At 47.7% G+C, this 13,799-nt stretch overlaps 2 protein-coding genes across 6 annotated transcripts in view; one reads left to right on the forward strand and one right to left on the reverse strand.

Moving 5' to 3' along the window:
- The first annotated feature begins 4,012 nt into the window (after nt 1-4,012).
- On the forward strand, nt 4,013-10,142 carry TIMM22 (translocase of inner mitochondrial membrane 22). The gene is made up of 4 exons (XM_049860029.1): nt 4,013-4,304; nt 6,451-6,647; nt 7,086-7,158; nt 8,606-10,142. The coding sequence occupies exons 1-4, from the start codon at nt 4,067-4,069 to the stop codon at nt 8,680-8,682; spliced, it is 585 nt and encodes a 194-aa protein (XP_049715986.1). The 5' UTR covers nt 4,013-4,066; the 3' UTR covers nt 8,683-10,142.
- An 869-nt stretch (nt 10,143-11,011) lies between these two features.
- The window catches only part of ABR (ABR activator of RhoGEF and GTPase), a 205,138-nt gene continuing 202,350 nt past the window's right edge, over nt 11,012-13,799 (reverse strand). For all 5 annotated transcript variants that reach the window (XM_049860017.1, XM_049860016.1, XM_049860019.1 and 2 more), the window contains one exon: nt 11,012-13,729. In XM_049860017.1, coding sequence (XP_049715974.1) covers nt 13,640-13,729 — 90 coding nt within the window. In that variant the 3' untranslated portion in view covers nt 11,012-13,639. The remainder of the gene's footprint in view (nt 13,730-13,799) is intronic.

The raw sequence follows: 13,799 nt of genomic DNA on the forward strand, positions 1-13,799 counted from the left end.
CAGAATTCACTGCCACAGCAAAACTGCACCCCTGCTGTGCTGGCACCACTCCTAGAGAAGTTCCTTCTTAACCCAGAGGAGCACCGGGTCCTTCTCATTCAGCTATGACAGTAATAACAGGTCACAGAAGCTCTGGGTTTGGGTAGAATTGTAAGTGGGTAGAGGGTACACCGATAGTTTTCTGCCTCCAGGGAAAAGCAGAGCAACGAATTCATCTAGGTCCAGGTCTTCTACTCTGCAAACACCCCTGAGGCCTCGCAAGGAATCCAGCTCGAAGTCCGGTCCCCAGTTGGCAGGAGATGGCCATCTGTGCTGTGGCCAGGCCACTGTAGGAACTGTGAAGTTGAGCTCCTCACTTTGGAGCTAAATGGATGGCCAGATAGGAATCGGTGGCTTTTTTTTCGACGATTAATTAGCCCAAACTCTTTAACTCCAGTCCTTTGAGCAAGGAAAAGTTGCTTTAAAGATAAAGATGAAACTGGCAGGGTGCTACCTACCTTCATTGCCAATTTTTTTTTTCCTGGTCTGTAGGTTCTCTTTTTACTCTTTGGAAAAGTCTTTTGATTCAGGCAAGTGTTTAATTTTTAGGAGGTTCCTGTTGTCTAGTTTATCTTCTGCTGCTTGTACATTTTTAATTATGTTTAATAGTCTATTTATGCCGTGAATTAGGGCCCCTAGGTTTGCTTCCATGATCTTTATAGTTTTAGGTTTTACATTAAGGTCTTTGATCCATCTTGAGTTGGTTTTTTTGTGTATGGTGTGAGGTATGGATCCTATTTCATTTTTCTGCAAATGGATATCCAGTTTTGCCAGCACCATTTGTTAAAGAGACTATCTCTTCCCCATTAAATGGATTTCAGCCCTTTGTCAAAGATCAGCTGTCCATAGGTAGACACGGCTCCTTTTATACTTCCAATAAACCTCCCTTTTTGTGCGAGCTGGCTAAGGTTGATTTCTGTTGCTTTCCCAACCCTTCACAGATGAAGGAAGGACTGATTGTCTCATGACAAATAACCAGGAACTTTGCTAGTACACATTTGTCACAATGGGCTGCTGGCATACCACTGTGCTTCTCAAATTCCAACCAGTTACCTTGCATGCCAGAGTTTACATGGATCTGAGTAATCCATTTTTCTCCAAATACTTCAAGTTTACCAGTCAAACTTTCTGGGAAGAAACCTAGAGGACCAAGTGAAATGGAAATGACCCTAACCTGGGATCCTCACCTGGAAAATCTGGCTGCTGTATGGGTGCCTGACCCGTAATTCCTTCCTAGCCAATCACTCCAGTCAACTTTTGGTAGCCCTGTGATAGAACGAACACCCTGCCTCATGCCAGCACGTGTGGAGGCAGTCCAAACATTGTACCAACTCTTGATTCCTAAATGCCCTGGATTTCCCCTCTGACCTACACTCCCCACATGAACATGAAGCCATCCTGGTGATGGTGGTAGATATAGTCACCACCTTGACATATATCAGCTCATGCGACAGCCCAGCTACCAAACCAAAACCAAACCCAGTGCCGTCGAGTCGATTCTGACTCATAGCTACCCTATAGGACAGAGCAGAACTTGCCCCATAGAGTTTCCAAGGAGCGCCTGGCGGATTCGAACTGCCAACCCTTTGGTTAGCAGCTGTAGCACTTAACCACTATACCACCAGGGTTTCCCAGCCCAGCTACAGGCACTTATTAATATCTTCTTCTTCCATAAGTTTCTCGGCCATCATGTTTCCATCCTCAGCTCCTAGCTATCTTCTGGTTTTGGCAGCATTGGTCAAAGCCCTCCTATGTGGTCATACCTCTGACAGCAAGAAGACTATTCAAACAAATCAGTGTTACCAAATTCATGTGCAACTCACTGCACTGCATTTCTCACCTTGGACCTCCCCATTCTATCCCAGCTCGTGCTACTTCTTTTACTCCTGGGCTCCAGTGACAAGCCAGCAGTCAGGCAGTGCCCGACAGAACTTCAGGCTGCCTGGGGTTTCCTGGACACCTGGGTGAGAGACAATCAAGTTCCCTCCAGTTCAACACACTACCCATCTGTGCTGCTACCTGGAGTCCTTCAAGTGATTGATCATCAACTCAGAGTCTTCTGACTCTTCCTACAACCTTCCCTGTGAATCTAACTCATCTTTAACTGTTCCCTGCTCTCTCTGACCCTCTGAGATACTGCCCCAAGCCTGTATCCTTATGATCAGTCCAGACAACCTGGGGTGGGGAACCAAACTGTAACTTGAGAGGTGGTAGACTCCCAATGATGCCATGGCCAGATAGGGTCCCTAGGCTACTGGCAAAGGTTCAGCCCAGAGAAAGAGACATGGGAAACCACTTCTCATTTTCAGAATATACTTGAGGAGGTTCAAGTTTTCCATCAGGTGAAACTTGTTCCACTGATGGAAGGAGATGGGGGTGGGGTGGAGGTACCAGATCAGTGTAACTGTTCCCTCTCTACCTATGATTTCATGTACCTTTGCCACAGGGAATTTCTCCACGTGCTGACTTGGATCTTGCCTGAATTCTGATGCAGATCCTTCATTTTGGGTTTCGTTATTGCTCTCTAACTATTCCCATGGACTAGCTGTTTAGACTAGTCCTTTCTTCCCAAGGCCCCTTGCCTAGGACTTGGTCGAGGGCCTGTCCCAATTTCTCTCAGATCTGACACTGGCTCTTAAGACCTTAAGCATGACTATTAAGCCTAAATCTGAGCCCTGGGACTCTCATTCATGTGCTAGGGGAGGGTGGTTCGCAGACTGTGTTGAGTTAGAGGTGCCTGTGAGAAATGTCTCGTTCTTGTACTTACGAGAAAGGTCTAAGCTGCAGATAAAGATTTAGGAGTCACCAATGCGTTCGAGATGATTGTAGAAGCCATGAATGTTGATGAGTTTGCTCAGGTAGAGTGAGCTGCATAAAGAGACAAAAATAGAGGATGAAGCCCTGAGAGGTCCAGCAGGAAAGGGTCAGGCAATGGTGCCTGCAAAAAAGTCTGGGAAGGAGCAACTGGAGAGACTGTAGCAAAACTAGGAGAGAGAGGCTCCACTGAAACTGTGAAGAAATTTCTAAGAAGAAGGGAGTAGTCAACAATGTCAAATGCAGCTGAGAAGCCTGGTAAAATGAGATGTGAATTAGATATGACAACTGGGAAGTCACTGGGAACCTTACTCAGTGGCCTGATGGAAACAAGCAGGGTGAATCATATGCTCTCTTTGGTTGACAACAACATAGAGAAAGAACTTTGACTACAAAAGACGCATCTTCTCTGTCTAAGTTGACTAGCTATCCTCACCACCTTCTAAGTTAACGGATATTGCAAACCGTTAACACGCATGCCTGCTTACCCAACGGTTGGAATTTGAGTCCATCCAGATGCACCTTAGAAGAAAGGTCTGGTGATCTCCCTGAAAAATCAGCCATTGAAAATTCAAAGGAGCACAGTTCTACTCTGACACACAGGGGTCGCCATGACTCAGGATCCACTCCACGGCAACTGGTTTGGTTTATTTACAAAGCACCTTCAATCATTTACATCTCAACACCCCCAAGGAATATAGGACACAGTCTCATCACCCCAATTATTAGGCCGGAGGCCTCCCGCGGCACCTGACGACGCCCCAGGGCGCTGCAGCCTCGAGGGTGCCCACCAGTTCCTCAACCGCCTGTCACGGGCACTAATGCGTTCTTAATAATGCCGGAGCGCGAGTGCCCACGCGAGGCTTTCTGGGAAATGTAGTTGGATGACTAGGTAAGAACTACAAATCCCGGCACCACTGCGTTGCAGCCCCAAAGATAGGGGCGCTTTCTGGGGAATCTGAATCTTGATTGTCCGTGCCGTTGGTGATGCTGAACAAACTTGATTAAATTTTTATAAGGGGCTTTTGGGAAATACGATAGCTCTCCTGCCGTGTGTACAAGAATTAACTTTGTCTTTCGCAGTTTCCTCGGGTAGTTTTTCATTGTGGCGAATCTGCCCTTGCGATACAGTGACTAGGCGCTCAGGGGCCAGACGTAAGGCTCGAGGATTCTGCTGTGAGAAGGACGTGAGAGTTACTTGGTAGCTACTGTCATGGCGGCCGCCAGCCCTAATGCTGGGGCGTCCGCTCCTGAGGCAGCGGGTGCCCACGAACCCCCGCTACAGTACAGCGTTCTTTTGCAATACTTGGTGGGTGACAAGCGCCAGCCCCGGATCCTGGAGCCTGGTAGCCTGGGCGGGATCCCTAGTCCGGCCAAGAGCGAGGAGCAGAAGATGATTGAGAAGGCGATGGAAAGCTGCGCCTTCAAGGCAGCGCTGGCCTGCGTGGGAGGTGAGGCGAGGCGAGTGGGACCCGTGGGAGGCTGAGGGCTTGGACGGCGGCGGGGGCCTCTGCCAAGAAGACCACGCGCGCCTGGGAGGCGAGGCAACTCTGGGCTTCGACCAGTTCGGTGAACTCTGGCAACGCCTCTCCTGTCCCTGAGGTTAGCTTTCACCTATGGAAATTGGGTCAGAGAATCGGATACTGCAGTCTGGGCATGGAGATTATAAAGTGGTTGACTTCATTCGCCCGTTGGTTCATTAATTTAAATAACAATTCAGTCCATAAGTTGTTACTGAGCAACTATCTTGTGTTAGACGGTGAGGAGAGTGAGTGAAAGAGACCAGAGCCTTGTTCTTACGAAGCTAACGTTTTAACATATGGAGAGAATAATGTTGAGAAGAACCTTGCGGAGAAGTGCTGCAGGCATAGAGAACAGCAAATACAAAGGACCCTAAGGCAGAAATTGGCTTAAAGTTTCAAAAACAGAAAAAGGTCTGTGTGACTAGATAGCATTGAGCAAGAGGGAAAGAAGGCTGGACCTGGTTTATTTATTTATTTATTTTAAAACCTTTTGAGGATTGAGAGAGTACAGTATTTCTCCAGTGTACAGGGTAGTTTGACCACTTTTGCAGATGAGTTTAAGTCTCATTGAGAGTGAAGGACATTTAAGAAGTGAATGTATTGAGGGTGCAGAGTTGAAGTGTAAAAAATCTGTTGCCTGGAGTCAATTCCAACTTTTTTAGTGACCATATAGGACAAAGTAGAACTGCCCCATAGGGCTTCCAAGGAGCAGCTGGTAGACTTGATCTGCCAAACTTTTGGTTAGCAGCTTGAGCTCTTAACCACTGTTCCACCAGGGCTCCATTTGAGGTATAGTAGGAAGAAAAAAGATCTTTTTGATTAGGGAAGGACTGAGACTAGAGGTGAGACTGGAGCTATATCTTGAAGGAATAAGAAAACGTAGGTAGGCGAAAAGGAAGATAAGCGTCATTTCAAGTTGGGGGTGGAGTGTTTTTCTCCCGTAGAACCACTGGGTGAGTTTGAACTGCCAACCTTTCCGTTAGCAGCCAAGTACTTAACTATTGAGTGTCAGGGCTTTTTTTTAGGAGAGTAACAAGTAGCAATGAGTATGATGAATCAGGATGGAATGTGATGAAAGAAAGAACAGCATAGGGAGGCTATACAGGAAGTTTGCTAGACTGGAGCTCCATGAAGGCCGGGACTGGGTCTTTGTTTATCCTTGTGTCTGACCTTAACAAATCACTTACATATTTGTTGAAATGATGGAGTCTTTGTAGTACTCCAGAGTTGAAGTGATAAAGTGCCTAGACTAGGATGATAATTGTGAACATAGACAGGGATGAACATATTTGAAAATCTAGGAAGAAAGATTTTTCCCTATTTGGTAACCGACTGCTTGTAGAGGGAAGCAAAGAAGCAATCAGATATGCCCCTGCAGTTTGGACCTGGAGTGACTGGGAAGAGGGAGCCATACACAGAAAAGTCTAGAGAGGCGGTGCCCATGATTTCATTGAACGTACATTGACCTTGAGGTGATGAAGGGACATCCACATGAAAATGTCCTGCAGGTTCAGAAAGGTAAGATGTGGACAGTAGCGTGGGCTTTGCCATTTCATAGCATTTGACCTTGGAGAAGTTACTTAACCTCTCTGTACTTTGGTTTCTTCATCTATAATATAGAAAGGAGAGGATAATAGTATTTACCTCACATGATTCTTGTGAGGAATAAATGAGGCAGTGGCTATAAAGCACCAGAGGGCCTGGCACATGGTGTTTACTAAACGACTGTTATGACTGTCACCATTGGCAAGGAAGTTATTTGCAAAAGTTGATAGCTGACCTTGAGAGTGGCTGAGTTACATATGAGAGAGTGTAGAGAGAGAACAGAGAGTTAAAGACTTGAATCTTAGGAATGTCAAGAAATGAAAGAAAAAAAGAAAATTCAAGAGGAGACAGAGAAGATAGATCCAGGATTTTATAACTTGGAAATCAGGAGAGAGGAGAGTTTGAGTGGCAGGAGGGAGGGTGTCAGTTATGTTTCACTAATGGCCGCCAAAAAGGTGTTCAAGTATGACCCCGATACATAACCCAGAAAACAAGCCAAAGAAATCTTCATCTCTGTGGTTTTTCTTAGGATTCGTCTTGGGAGGTGCATTTGGGGTGTTCACTGCCGGCATCGACACCAATGTGGGCTTTGACCCTAAGGATCCTTACCGAACACCGACTGCAAAAGAAGTTCTTAAAGACATGGGGCAGAGAGGAATGTCCTACGCCAAAAACTTTGCCATTGTGGGCGCCATGTTTTCTTGCACTGAGTGTTTGGTGGAATCTGTAAGTGTCTCTGCTACCTGTGAAATCCTTGACTGCTGACACCTCACTCCTTTTAAAAGGAAATGCTCTTAACGTCATTATTAGAAAGCAGATCAGAAATGTCAGATACTTGCTAGATTGAATTTCCATTCAATAATCCCTAGTGTAAACTTTTTTGGTGAGTTTATGATGTGGGCTGTGATTTTAAACGTTGGACTTACTGGGCTACCTGAGAAGAGACTGATTCCTTCCCAAATGCGGCACTTGGTGTCAGTGCTCTGGTGCCACCTGCAGGAAGCATCTCTAAACACATTCAAATTTCAGGAACTACACTTTGGAAAGAGAAAGTTTCTTTAGGTGCAGGACTAAATTAGCAAACCAGAAACCCTGTGTGTTTTTCCCTTAATCATTTTGTCTCGCTTGCTTCTTTGGCTCTAAACTGCACTTCTCAACCCACAGTACCGGGGAAAATCGGATTGGAAGAACAGTGTCATCAGTGGCTGCATCACTGGAGGAGCCATTGGTTTCAGAGGTTAGTGAACGACTGTCGGATGGTTTTTCTTTGTGGCCTTGGACAGCATGTTGAAGTTGACATTTCCAAACTTAGGAGTGTTCCAGGGACAGCCCAAGGCATATGTGGACACTTGATATCCTTCCCTTCTGACAAATTAATCATATTTGCTTCTGTGTTAACTCAGTTTTGGAAACTTGCTAGTATCTAGATCAAGGTTTCTTATCCTTAGCACTACTGATTTTTGGACTGGTTAATTCTTTGTTGTGGGGGGCTGTTCTGTGCATTGTAGGATGTTTGGCAGCATCCCTGGTCTCTACCCACCAGATACCGGTAGCACTGTTTCAGTTGTAACAGCTGAAAATGTCTCCAGTCATTGTCAGAGGTCCTCTGGTGGGCAAAATTGCCCCCAGCTTAGAACCACTGATCTACATCTATCTTAAAAAGAGCTGTTGCCATTTTGAAAATATAGAAGACATAAGAACTTCCACCCAATAAGTAAGCACTGGAGTAGTTGCTCGCTAGGATATCACAGAAGCATAGCCAGGGCCCAGGCAGCCCTGTACGTCTCATTTGTCCTCATACCAGGGCCTGTTGGACTTTCAGCTCCATGTATTCCAAGTGCTTAGACATTTTTCTTAACAATACTGTGCAACTGTCAGTTTTAGTTTTGTGTGTAAATTATCACAGTGATGCTTTTCTGTAGTTGGAGATCCTTAAAATTCTACTCATTGAAAATCAAATGTAAGTATTCTAGAAATGTTAGATTATCAGTTGTTAACAACAAAGAAGCCGACCAGTTCCCAGCCACATCTCCATGTTGGCATGTTCATCATGAGTTTGTTGTGTTGGGCTAGTGACTTGACTTTCCCTAGAAGTAATCTCCATTGCTGGGCCGCTCACCATCTGTTGTGCCCTGACTTACCCAGAGCCAAGAGAGTGTTTGTTTCTCATCTTCTGAGAGCCAGGATGATCTGTTGTCATTAAAACCTGCTTTGGGTCCTCAAAAAAAACCATTTGTGATTTATAGAGTAACTTCTCCTTTGGTCTTCCCATCACTCAGCTTTGTCAGGGCTTCTTTGAGAAGCTTAGCTCCCTGCAGTACTGCTTTGATCACCTTCCCAGGAATTTATTCCATAAACAAATCAGGGTAAAAGGCCATATGCTTTCACTTGATTCCAAGGGCTCGTTCTCTTAACCAGTTTCCTGCCTGTAAGGGGCTATTTCCATAAGACTGGAAATATTAATTCTTGGGGATGAGAAAAGTTAAACGAATGTACAGTTAGATAAAGCACATTGGATTAGGTTGAGTACACAGACTCTTGAAGTCTCACAGATCTATAATAGTTGGGATGACTTAGAACACTTTAGCTGGCTTCCCTGCATCTGAGGTATGCAAACTTTTTGTAAAGCAGCCTGACCCGGCATCTGTCTCCATGGTAATAAATCATTTCTGTTTGCTTTACAGCTGGTTTAAAGGCTGGAGTGATTGGTTGTGGCGGTTTTGCAGCTTTCTCGGCTGCGATCGATTATTACCTACGGTGAGAGCAATTCCCCATGGAAGACGCCAGCACTAGCTCAGCATCAGAGCTATTCAGAGGAAGACGGTTTTTGCACCACTCCAGGGTACTGGTGTGAGAGACTGAAGACATTTACTGCTTTTCCTCATATAGTTGGTGTTGTGAAGGAGCTGCCTGGCTGAGCTCTGTGCTGCTTTCTGAGCAGCAACACTGCTGTTCCTGGAGTCCAGCAGGGCTTAACGGAGGATGTTCTGTGTCAAGTTCCCCCCTGAGAGCAGATCCAGAGGTAATGCTTCGAGTTTGAGGAATTAATCTCCACCAGGTTTCAGTGCTGACCACAGCTGGTCCTTTGGTCGTTTGGTACTGTGGGAGCACACACGTTCTTTACACACACCCAGGGAGCTCTTCCACCTTGGCGCTCCACACGGCTGTCCCTCTTGCACATCAGGGCAGGGCACAGTCGGTCCAAGCTGCCCAACCAATTATGTCATTCTGTTTAGCCTCTGCCATCCTTTTGTAAAAAATACATATTTATATTACAGTTTAAAAGCTTGGTATATTTTTATTTCCAAATTCCACAATTCCCAAAAAAAAGGTGCCAAGTGGCCCAGAGATTGAACATCTAAAGGGTAAGAGTGAGAAAGATTTGAGGAGTCTGGGGAGACTGCTATACTGGCCAGGCCTCACACACACACACCCCAAGGAGCCCAGCCTAGCTACTTTCTTGGCTGTGTTGGAATTCCATGTATAAGCCTGCTTGGAGTCTTCTAACAGTCCTCCTGGGGGTTGGCTGCTAGGCCTGCCTGCAGTGTACAGAACCGTGTTGGTGTCATGATCTGACTGCTGGACCAGGCCTGGCCCAAGGACATGGGTGAAGGGCCCTGATGTGGTCATCCTGATGACCAGACCACCATAGCTATTGCTTGTTTAATATTAGCGTTTCTGACTTGACCTTGTAGCCTTTTTCTGACAATAGTAGCTCAGCCTAATTGTGTGCCACAAGCCTTTTGTAAGTGGGATCTGCCACTGGGGCTTTCTGACTTGGTGCTCTGGTGCAGAAATGAAACTGATGGCCTCAGGCTTTTGCTCCTGGTGGGGCAGGCAGGCCTGGCAGGACCCGATAATTCTGGCCATCTCCAGCTAGTGGTGATGTTTCCCCCTTTTTCCTACCGTGTGATAATTCTTCTGCCTTTTGTTGCTTTCTTCCCACTTTAATCTGCTATGTCTTCTACCCCACCCACCCTTAACTACAATCCAAAGACTCAGCTTAAATGTGCAGGCATCCCGAGTGTGTATTTCTATGTGAGTGATGATGTCAAACACAGCTGGTAACACTTTCCTCTGGCCATGTCTGCTGTTTATTTTGGAATGTGAGCTAGCACCCAGGGCTCATGCCCTTTTATGGTGAAGTCTATGTAATGCCCGTTCCAGCCTCCTCACTGCCAGGCTGGTTGGGGCAACCCCAGAGCTCTAACAACAAATTCAGAAGTGTTTCCTGTACTGTCCCTAAATTACTATAAGCACTTTGAGAGCAAGGACATACTTGCACGTGACATTTGTCAAAGTGCCAGGGTGCCCAGGATTCTGCCAGTCTGTCTAAACATGGGACCAAGCATACTGAGCAAAGGACTACAGGGACTGCTGCCCTTCGCTCCTGCCTTGGAAAAGATGAGCCCTGGGGCTGTCAGGAGCCATCAGTTCAATAAACCAAGCATTGTCCACTTTGACTATTCAATCAAGAGGGAAGATGAATAGTTTCCTGTTTTGGATGGCTAGGGAGCCCGTATGAGCTAATAAACCAAACACCAGTTCTCACAGACATCTGTTCCTGACCTCTAGAGTAAACAGTGTCCAATGCCTTCAGCTAGTGCGAGCCTGCATTAACCCCACTGGCTCTCCTAAAGGGAGGCTGGGGTCCAACATCTCCACAAGTAGATTAGACCAAAGGCTGCCCCAAAGACATGCCACTTTGAAGGGAAACATTAAGAAAACTGGGGAGTTTACATAAAATAAGAAGCCTCTTTAATGGACAACTTCCTGGCATCTCACTGAGGCACAGACATGGCCAGGTCCCTCGTGGAGCATCGGCATTTCATGAGAGAACTAGCAGCAGAGGCCAGAAACAGCCTGGCTGGTGGTTAACCTGGAGGCCTTTGGGAAGAGCAGAAGGACTGGGCTCATCTCCCCCTCAGCTCTCCCACTCCCCATAGGCCAAAGGGAAGGCTCAGGGGGAGTTAACTAGGTAAATAGATTCCTGGAAACACATCTGGATACAGCTGGAAGAGTTAAATATTTAGATTGGTGGTCTTCCCTGGACTACTGAGAATACAAACATCCACACCACAGGGCTGGGTTTTGTGCAAATGTTGGGACTTTGCATTTTTTTTATTAACATTTTCCTCTCACATGGTTTACATCAATTTATAATAATTACATAAGTTGAAACAGAACGTAGACAAAAAAAATATATCCTTACCAACTTATGAAAGTCAAATATTAATGAAGGGTCCCATCCTATCTGTATTAGCAAATACTCCTGGCAGCCCTTAGCCACTGCCCGGCGAGGACAAGGCCCACCTGCATTCCTGTCACCCGTCTGCTGCACTCCTGACGGCACAGTCTGTTACCGGGCACGTGGCTGCAGGCGGTCTGGGCTGCAGCCCCTGACTCAGGAGAACCCACAAGGCATTTCCTCAGTGCAGCTTAGTCCAGGTCTGGTACCTGCACCTTTCCACTCTGGGTGGAATTTATAAATATGAGCCTTTTGGATTTCTCAGCCTTCTAGCCTTCCTCCTGCTGTCACATTGCCTAAGTGAGCCTCGGGGCTGTGGTAGCTATCTGATGCTGAGAAGCAAACATTTCCTTTTTCCGTTGGTTTTTGTAAGGAGAGCGGCACCCATTTTTGTCTGCAACCAGCTCCAGTTGGGCCTCCAGTCCACTGGTGTCAATCACTTTGGAAGCAGGTAAGAGCTTCCATGCTACACACCCAACCCTTGAGGGCCAGGCAGAGGCTCCAGGGAGTCACTCGCCGGCATCTTCAGGCTCCAGCCGTGCACTTTCTCCACCTCCTGTCCCAGAGGGCAGGGGTCCTTGCTAAGCTGCTAACAGGCAGTGGGGTGGTCAGCATTTCTCTCTTCTTGGGCATGTCTTTGCTTCAACATGGACAGAATGTGTACCATTCTGCCCAAGATCTGGGCAACAGGCGTAAGCAAGGATCATACAGGATCCTGTCTCGTACTGAGCAAGTGCTTCGGCCTTAGGGCCAGCAAACCCTTCTTTAAGACAGCCCTGAGCACAAACTATGGCAGCTGCTCTCCCCAATCCTGAGGACCAAGAACCTTCCCTCTTCCAAACAGGAGAGCCAGGGAGCTGAGTGCTACCACTCAGGCTCCTGCAGCCACGGAGTCCCTGCCCTCCCAGGCCAACTGCCACAGGCTAGCGGCCACTGCTCTAGGGAAAACTGCATTTTGGGACACATCTCACTCCTTTCCAGGACTGAGCAGTGGGTCTCAAAGTTGGGAATGCAATCTGCCGATCCTTACTGTGGCGTGTCAAGGAGACCCCCAACAAAGCCCAGTCCCATGAGAGGCAGGTGGTTGGGCTTCTTTACTCCTCCCCAGCATCTGGAGTTTCCCCGAGTTCACTCACAGGGCTGCATCTAGGAGCCAGGGGTGGGGCGGCACCATGGCGCTGGCCACTGCCAGACTGTGCCTTTTTTCCTCAGTCCCTGGAGCCCACGTGGTCGTGGGCTACCCCGTGGCAGTGCTTGGCTGTGGAGAATGTGTGTAAAATCTAAGGCAAAAGTACCGTGAGGTACATGAGGTGCCGGGGAAGGACTAGCCTCCTGGATGAAGCCTGCCTGTGTCCGGACACCTACTTCAGCCATGCTAGTTGCCCTCCAGGAAGCCTGGCTCCCTTAGAAAAGCCATAGCACCTCCTTGCTCCCAAGGGCTGCTTCCCCCACAATGCAGACACCCATGCTGCATGGCATTGCTCTGACTGTCTAGCCTCTCTCTTTCCTCAGCCGCCCGACTCCTTACCTCCCGCCAGATTCTTTCCTGACCCTCTGGCTATCTTGATAGCAGGTCACTTGTAACTCTTTACACTCAAAGGAAACAGACCACCAGGAGAAAGGGAACTGAAAAGCAGTAGAAGAAAAAAAGAGTCAAAGATGCCTTACTGGAAGGCAGGAGACAGAACAGATAAACCCCAGAATTGGAGATTCTCAAATGGAAAATTCCAGAAATTTGCTCTCCAGCTCTGTGCTAAGCTGGGGATTAGTGTGGTCCTATCTCCTTGTCCAACATTTGCACAGGCAGCAAGGCAAAGCAGGTGTGCTTCCACAGGCGGAGGGTGAGGAGAGGGCTGGCGGCAGCGATGGCAGGATTGGACCCGCCGCTCCACTGCCACCCAGGGCCTCCTCAGAACTTCCAAAGTGATGGAGCGGAAACTGAGGCCTCACATGCACACGGGCGGGCTGGGCGGGTGGAGCGGGCAGGGAAAACTGAGGGGAGGCTGCCAGGAGACTGTAATCTGGGAGCAGGGCCAAGAGAGGATAAGCTGGCAGCAGCTACACACAGCAAAATAAAAGCCCTTGCACTGGACTCAGAAGGAAAGAAAGTATTGGAGGAAATGAAAGAACAAAGTAGGCTCTCTGTGTGCCCAGACCGGGTCAGTCACTACCTTTTCTGCATGACAAATATACATAAAATGATTCCTGAACAGCACGGAGCATTAGACACAACTAGAGATACGGAGGGCAGGAGCCGGGGGCATGGTGGTGAGGGCTGGGGGCTGGGTCATCTGGCTTTGTACAAGGTGGCACAAAAGATGCACATTTTCCAGTTCTCGGAAATCTGCTTCCCTGTAGTCTGGAGTGCTGGGTCTGGGAGTTTTCTATTGCAGTCTTTCAAGTCTCTGTTGGGCCTCCCAGCGGGAGGGGCTGGCTCTGGCCACCCCCCCACAGCTGCCCCAGCCTCAGGCTACACGTCAGTGGAGAAGTACAGTGTGTTCCGCTTCAGTTCTGCGAAGGAAATGGGGGGGTGCTGTAGGTAGTAGAGGAGGACCTGGACCTGTTGGAAAAGAGACAAGACTGAGGCTGGAGTCCTTGGCCCTCTTCATCTGGCCACCGCCCCTTTCTTG

The sequence above is a fragment of the Elephas maximus genome, chromosome 19, assembly GCF_024166365.1.
Source record: "Elephas maximus indicus isolate mEleMax1 chromosome 19, mEleMax1 primary haplotype, whole genome shotgun sequence".
Classification (NCBI taxonomy): Eukaryota; Metazoa; Chordata; class Mammalia; order Proboscidea; family Elephantidae; genus Elephas; species Elephas maximus.

Bases quoted from the DNA above. Each gene is read 5' to 3' on its own strand.
- TIMM22 (XM_049860029.1), top strand. From the start codon at position 4,067: ATGGCGGCCGCCAGCCCTAATGCTGGGGCGTCCGCTCCTGAGGCAGCG. The intron at 4,305-6,450 runs GTGAGGCGAGGC...GGTTTTTCTTAG, and splicing joins AGCGCTGGCCTGCGTGGGAG to GATTCGTCTTGGGAGGTGCA. The intron at 6,648-7,085 runs GTAAGTGTCTCT...CTCAACCCACAG, and splicing joins CTGAGTGTTTGGTGGAATCT to TACCGGGGAAAATCGGATTG.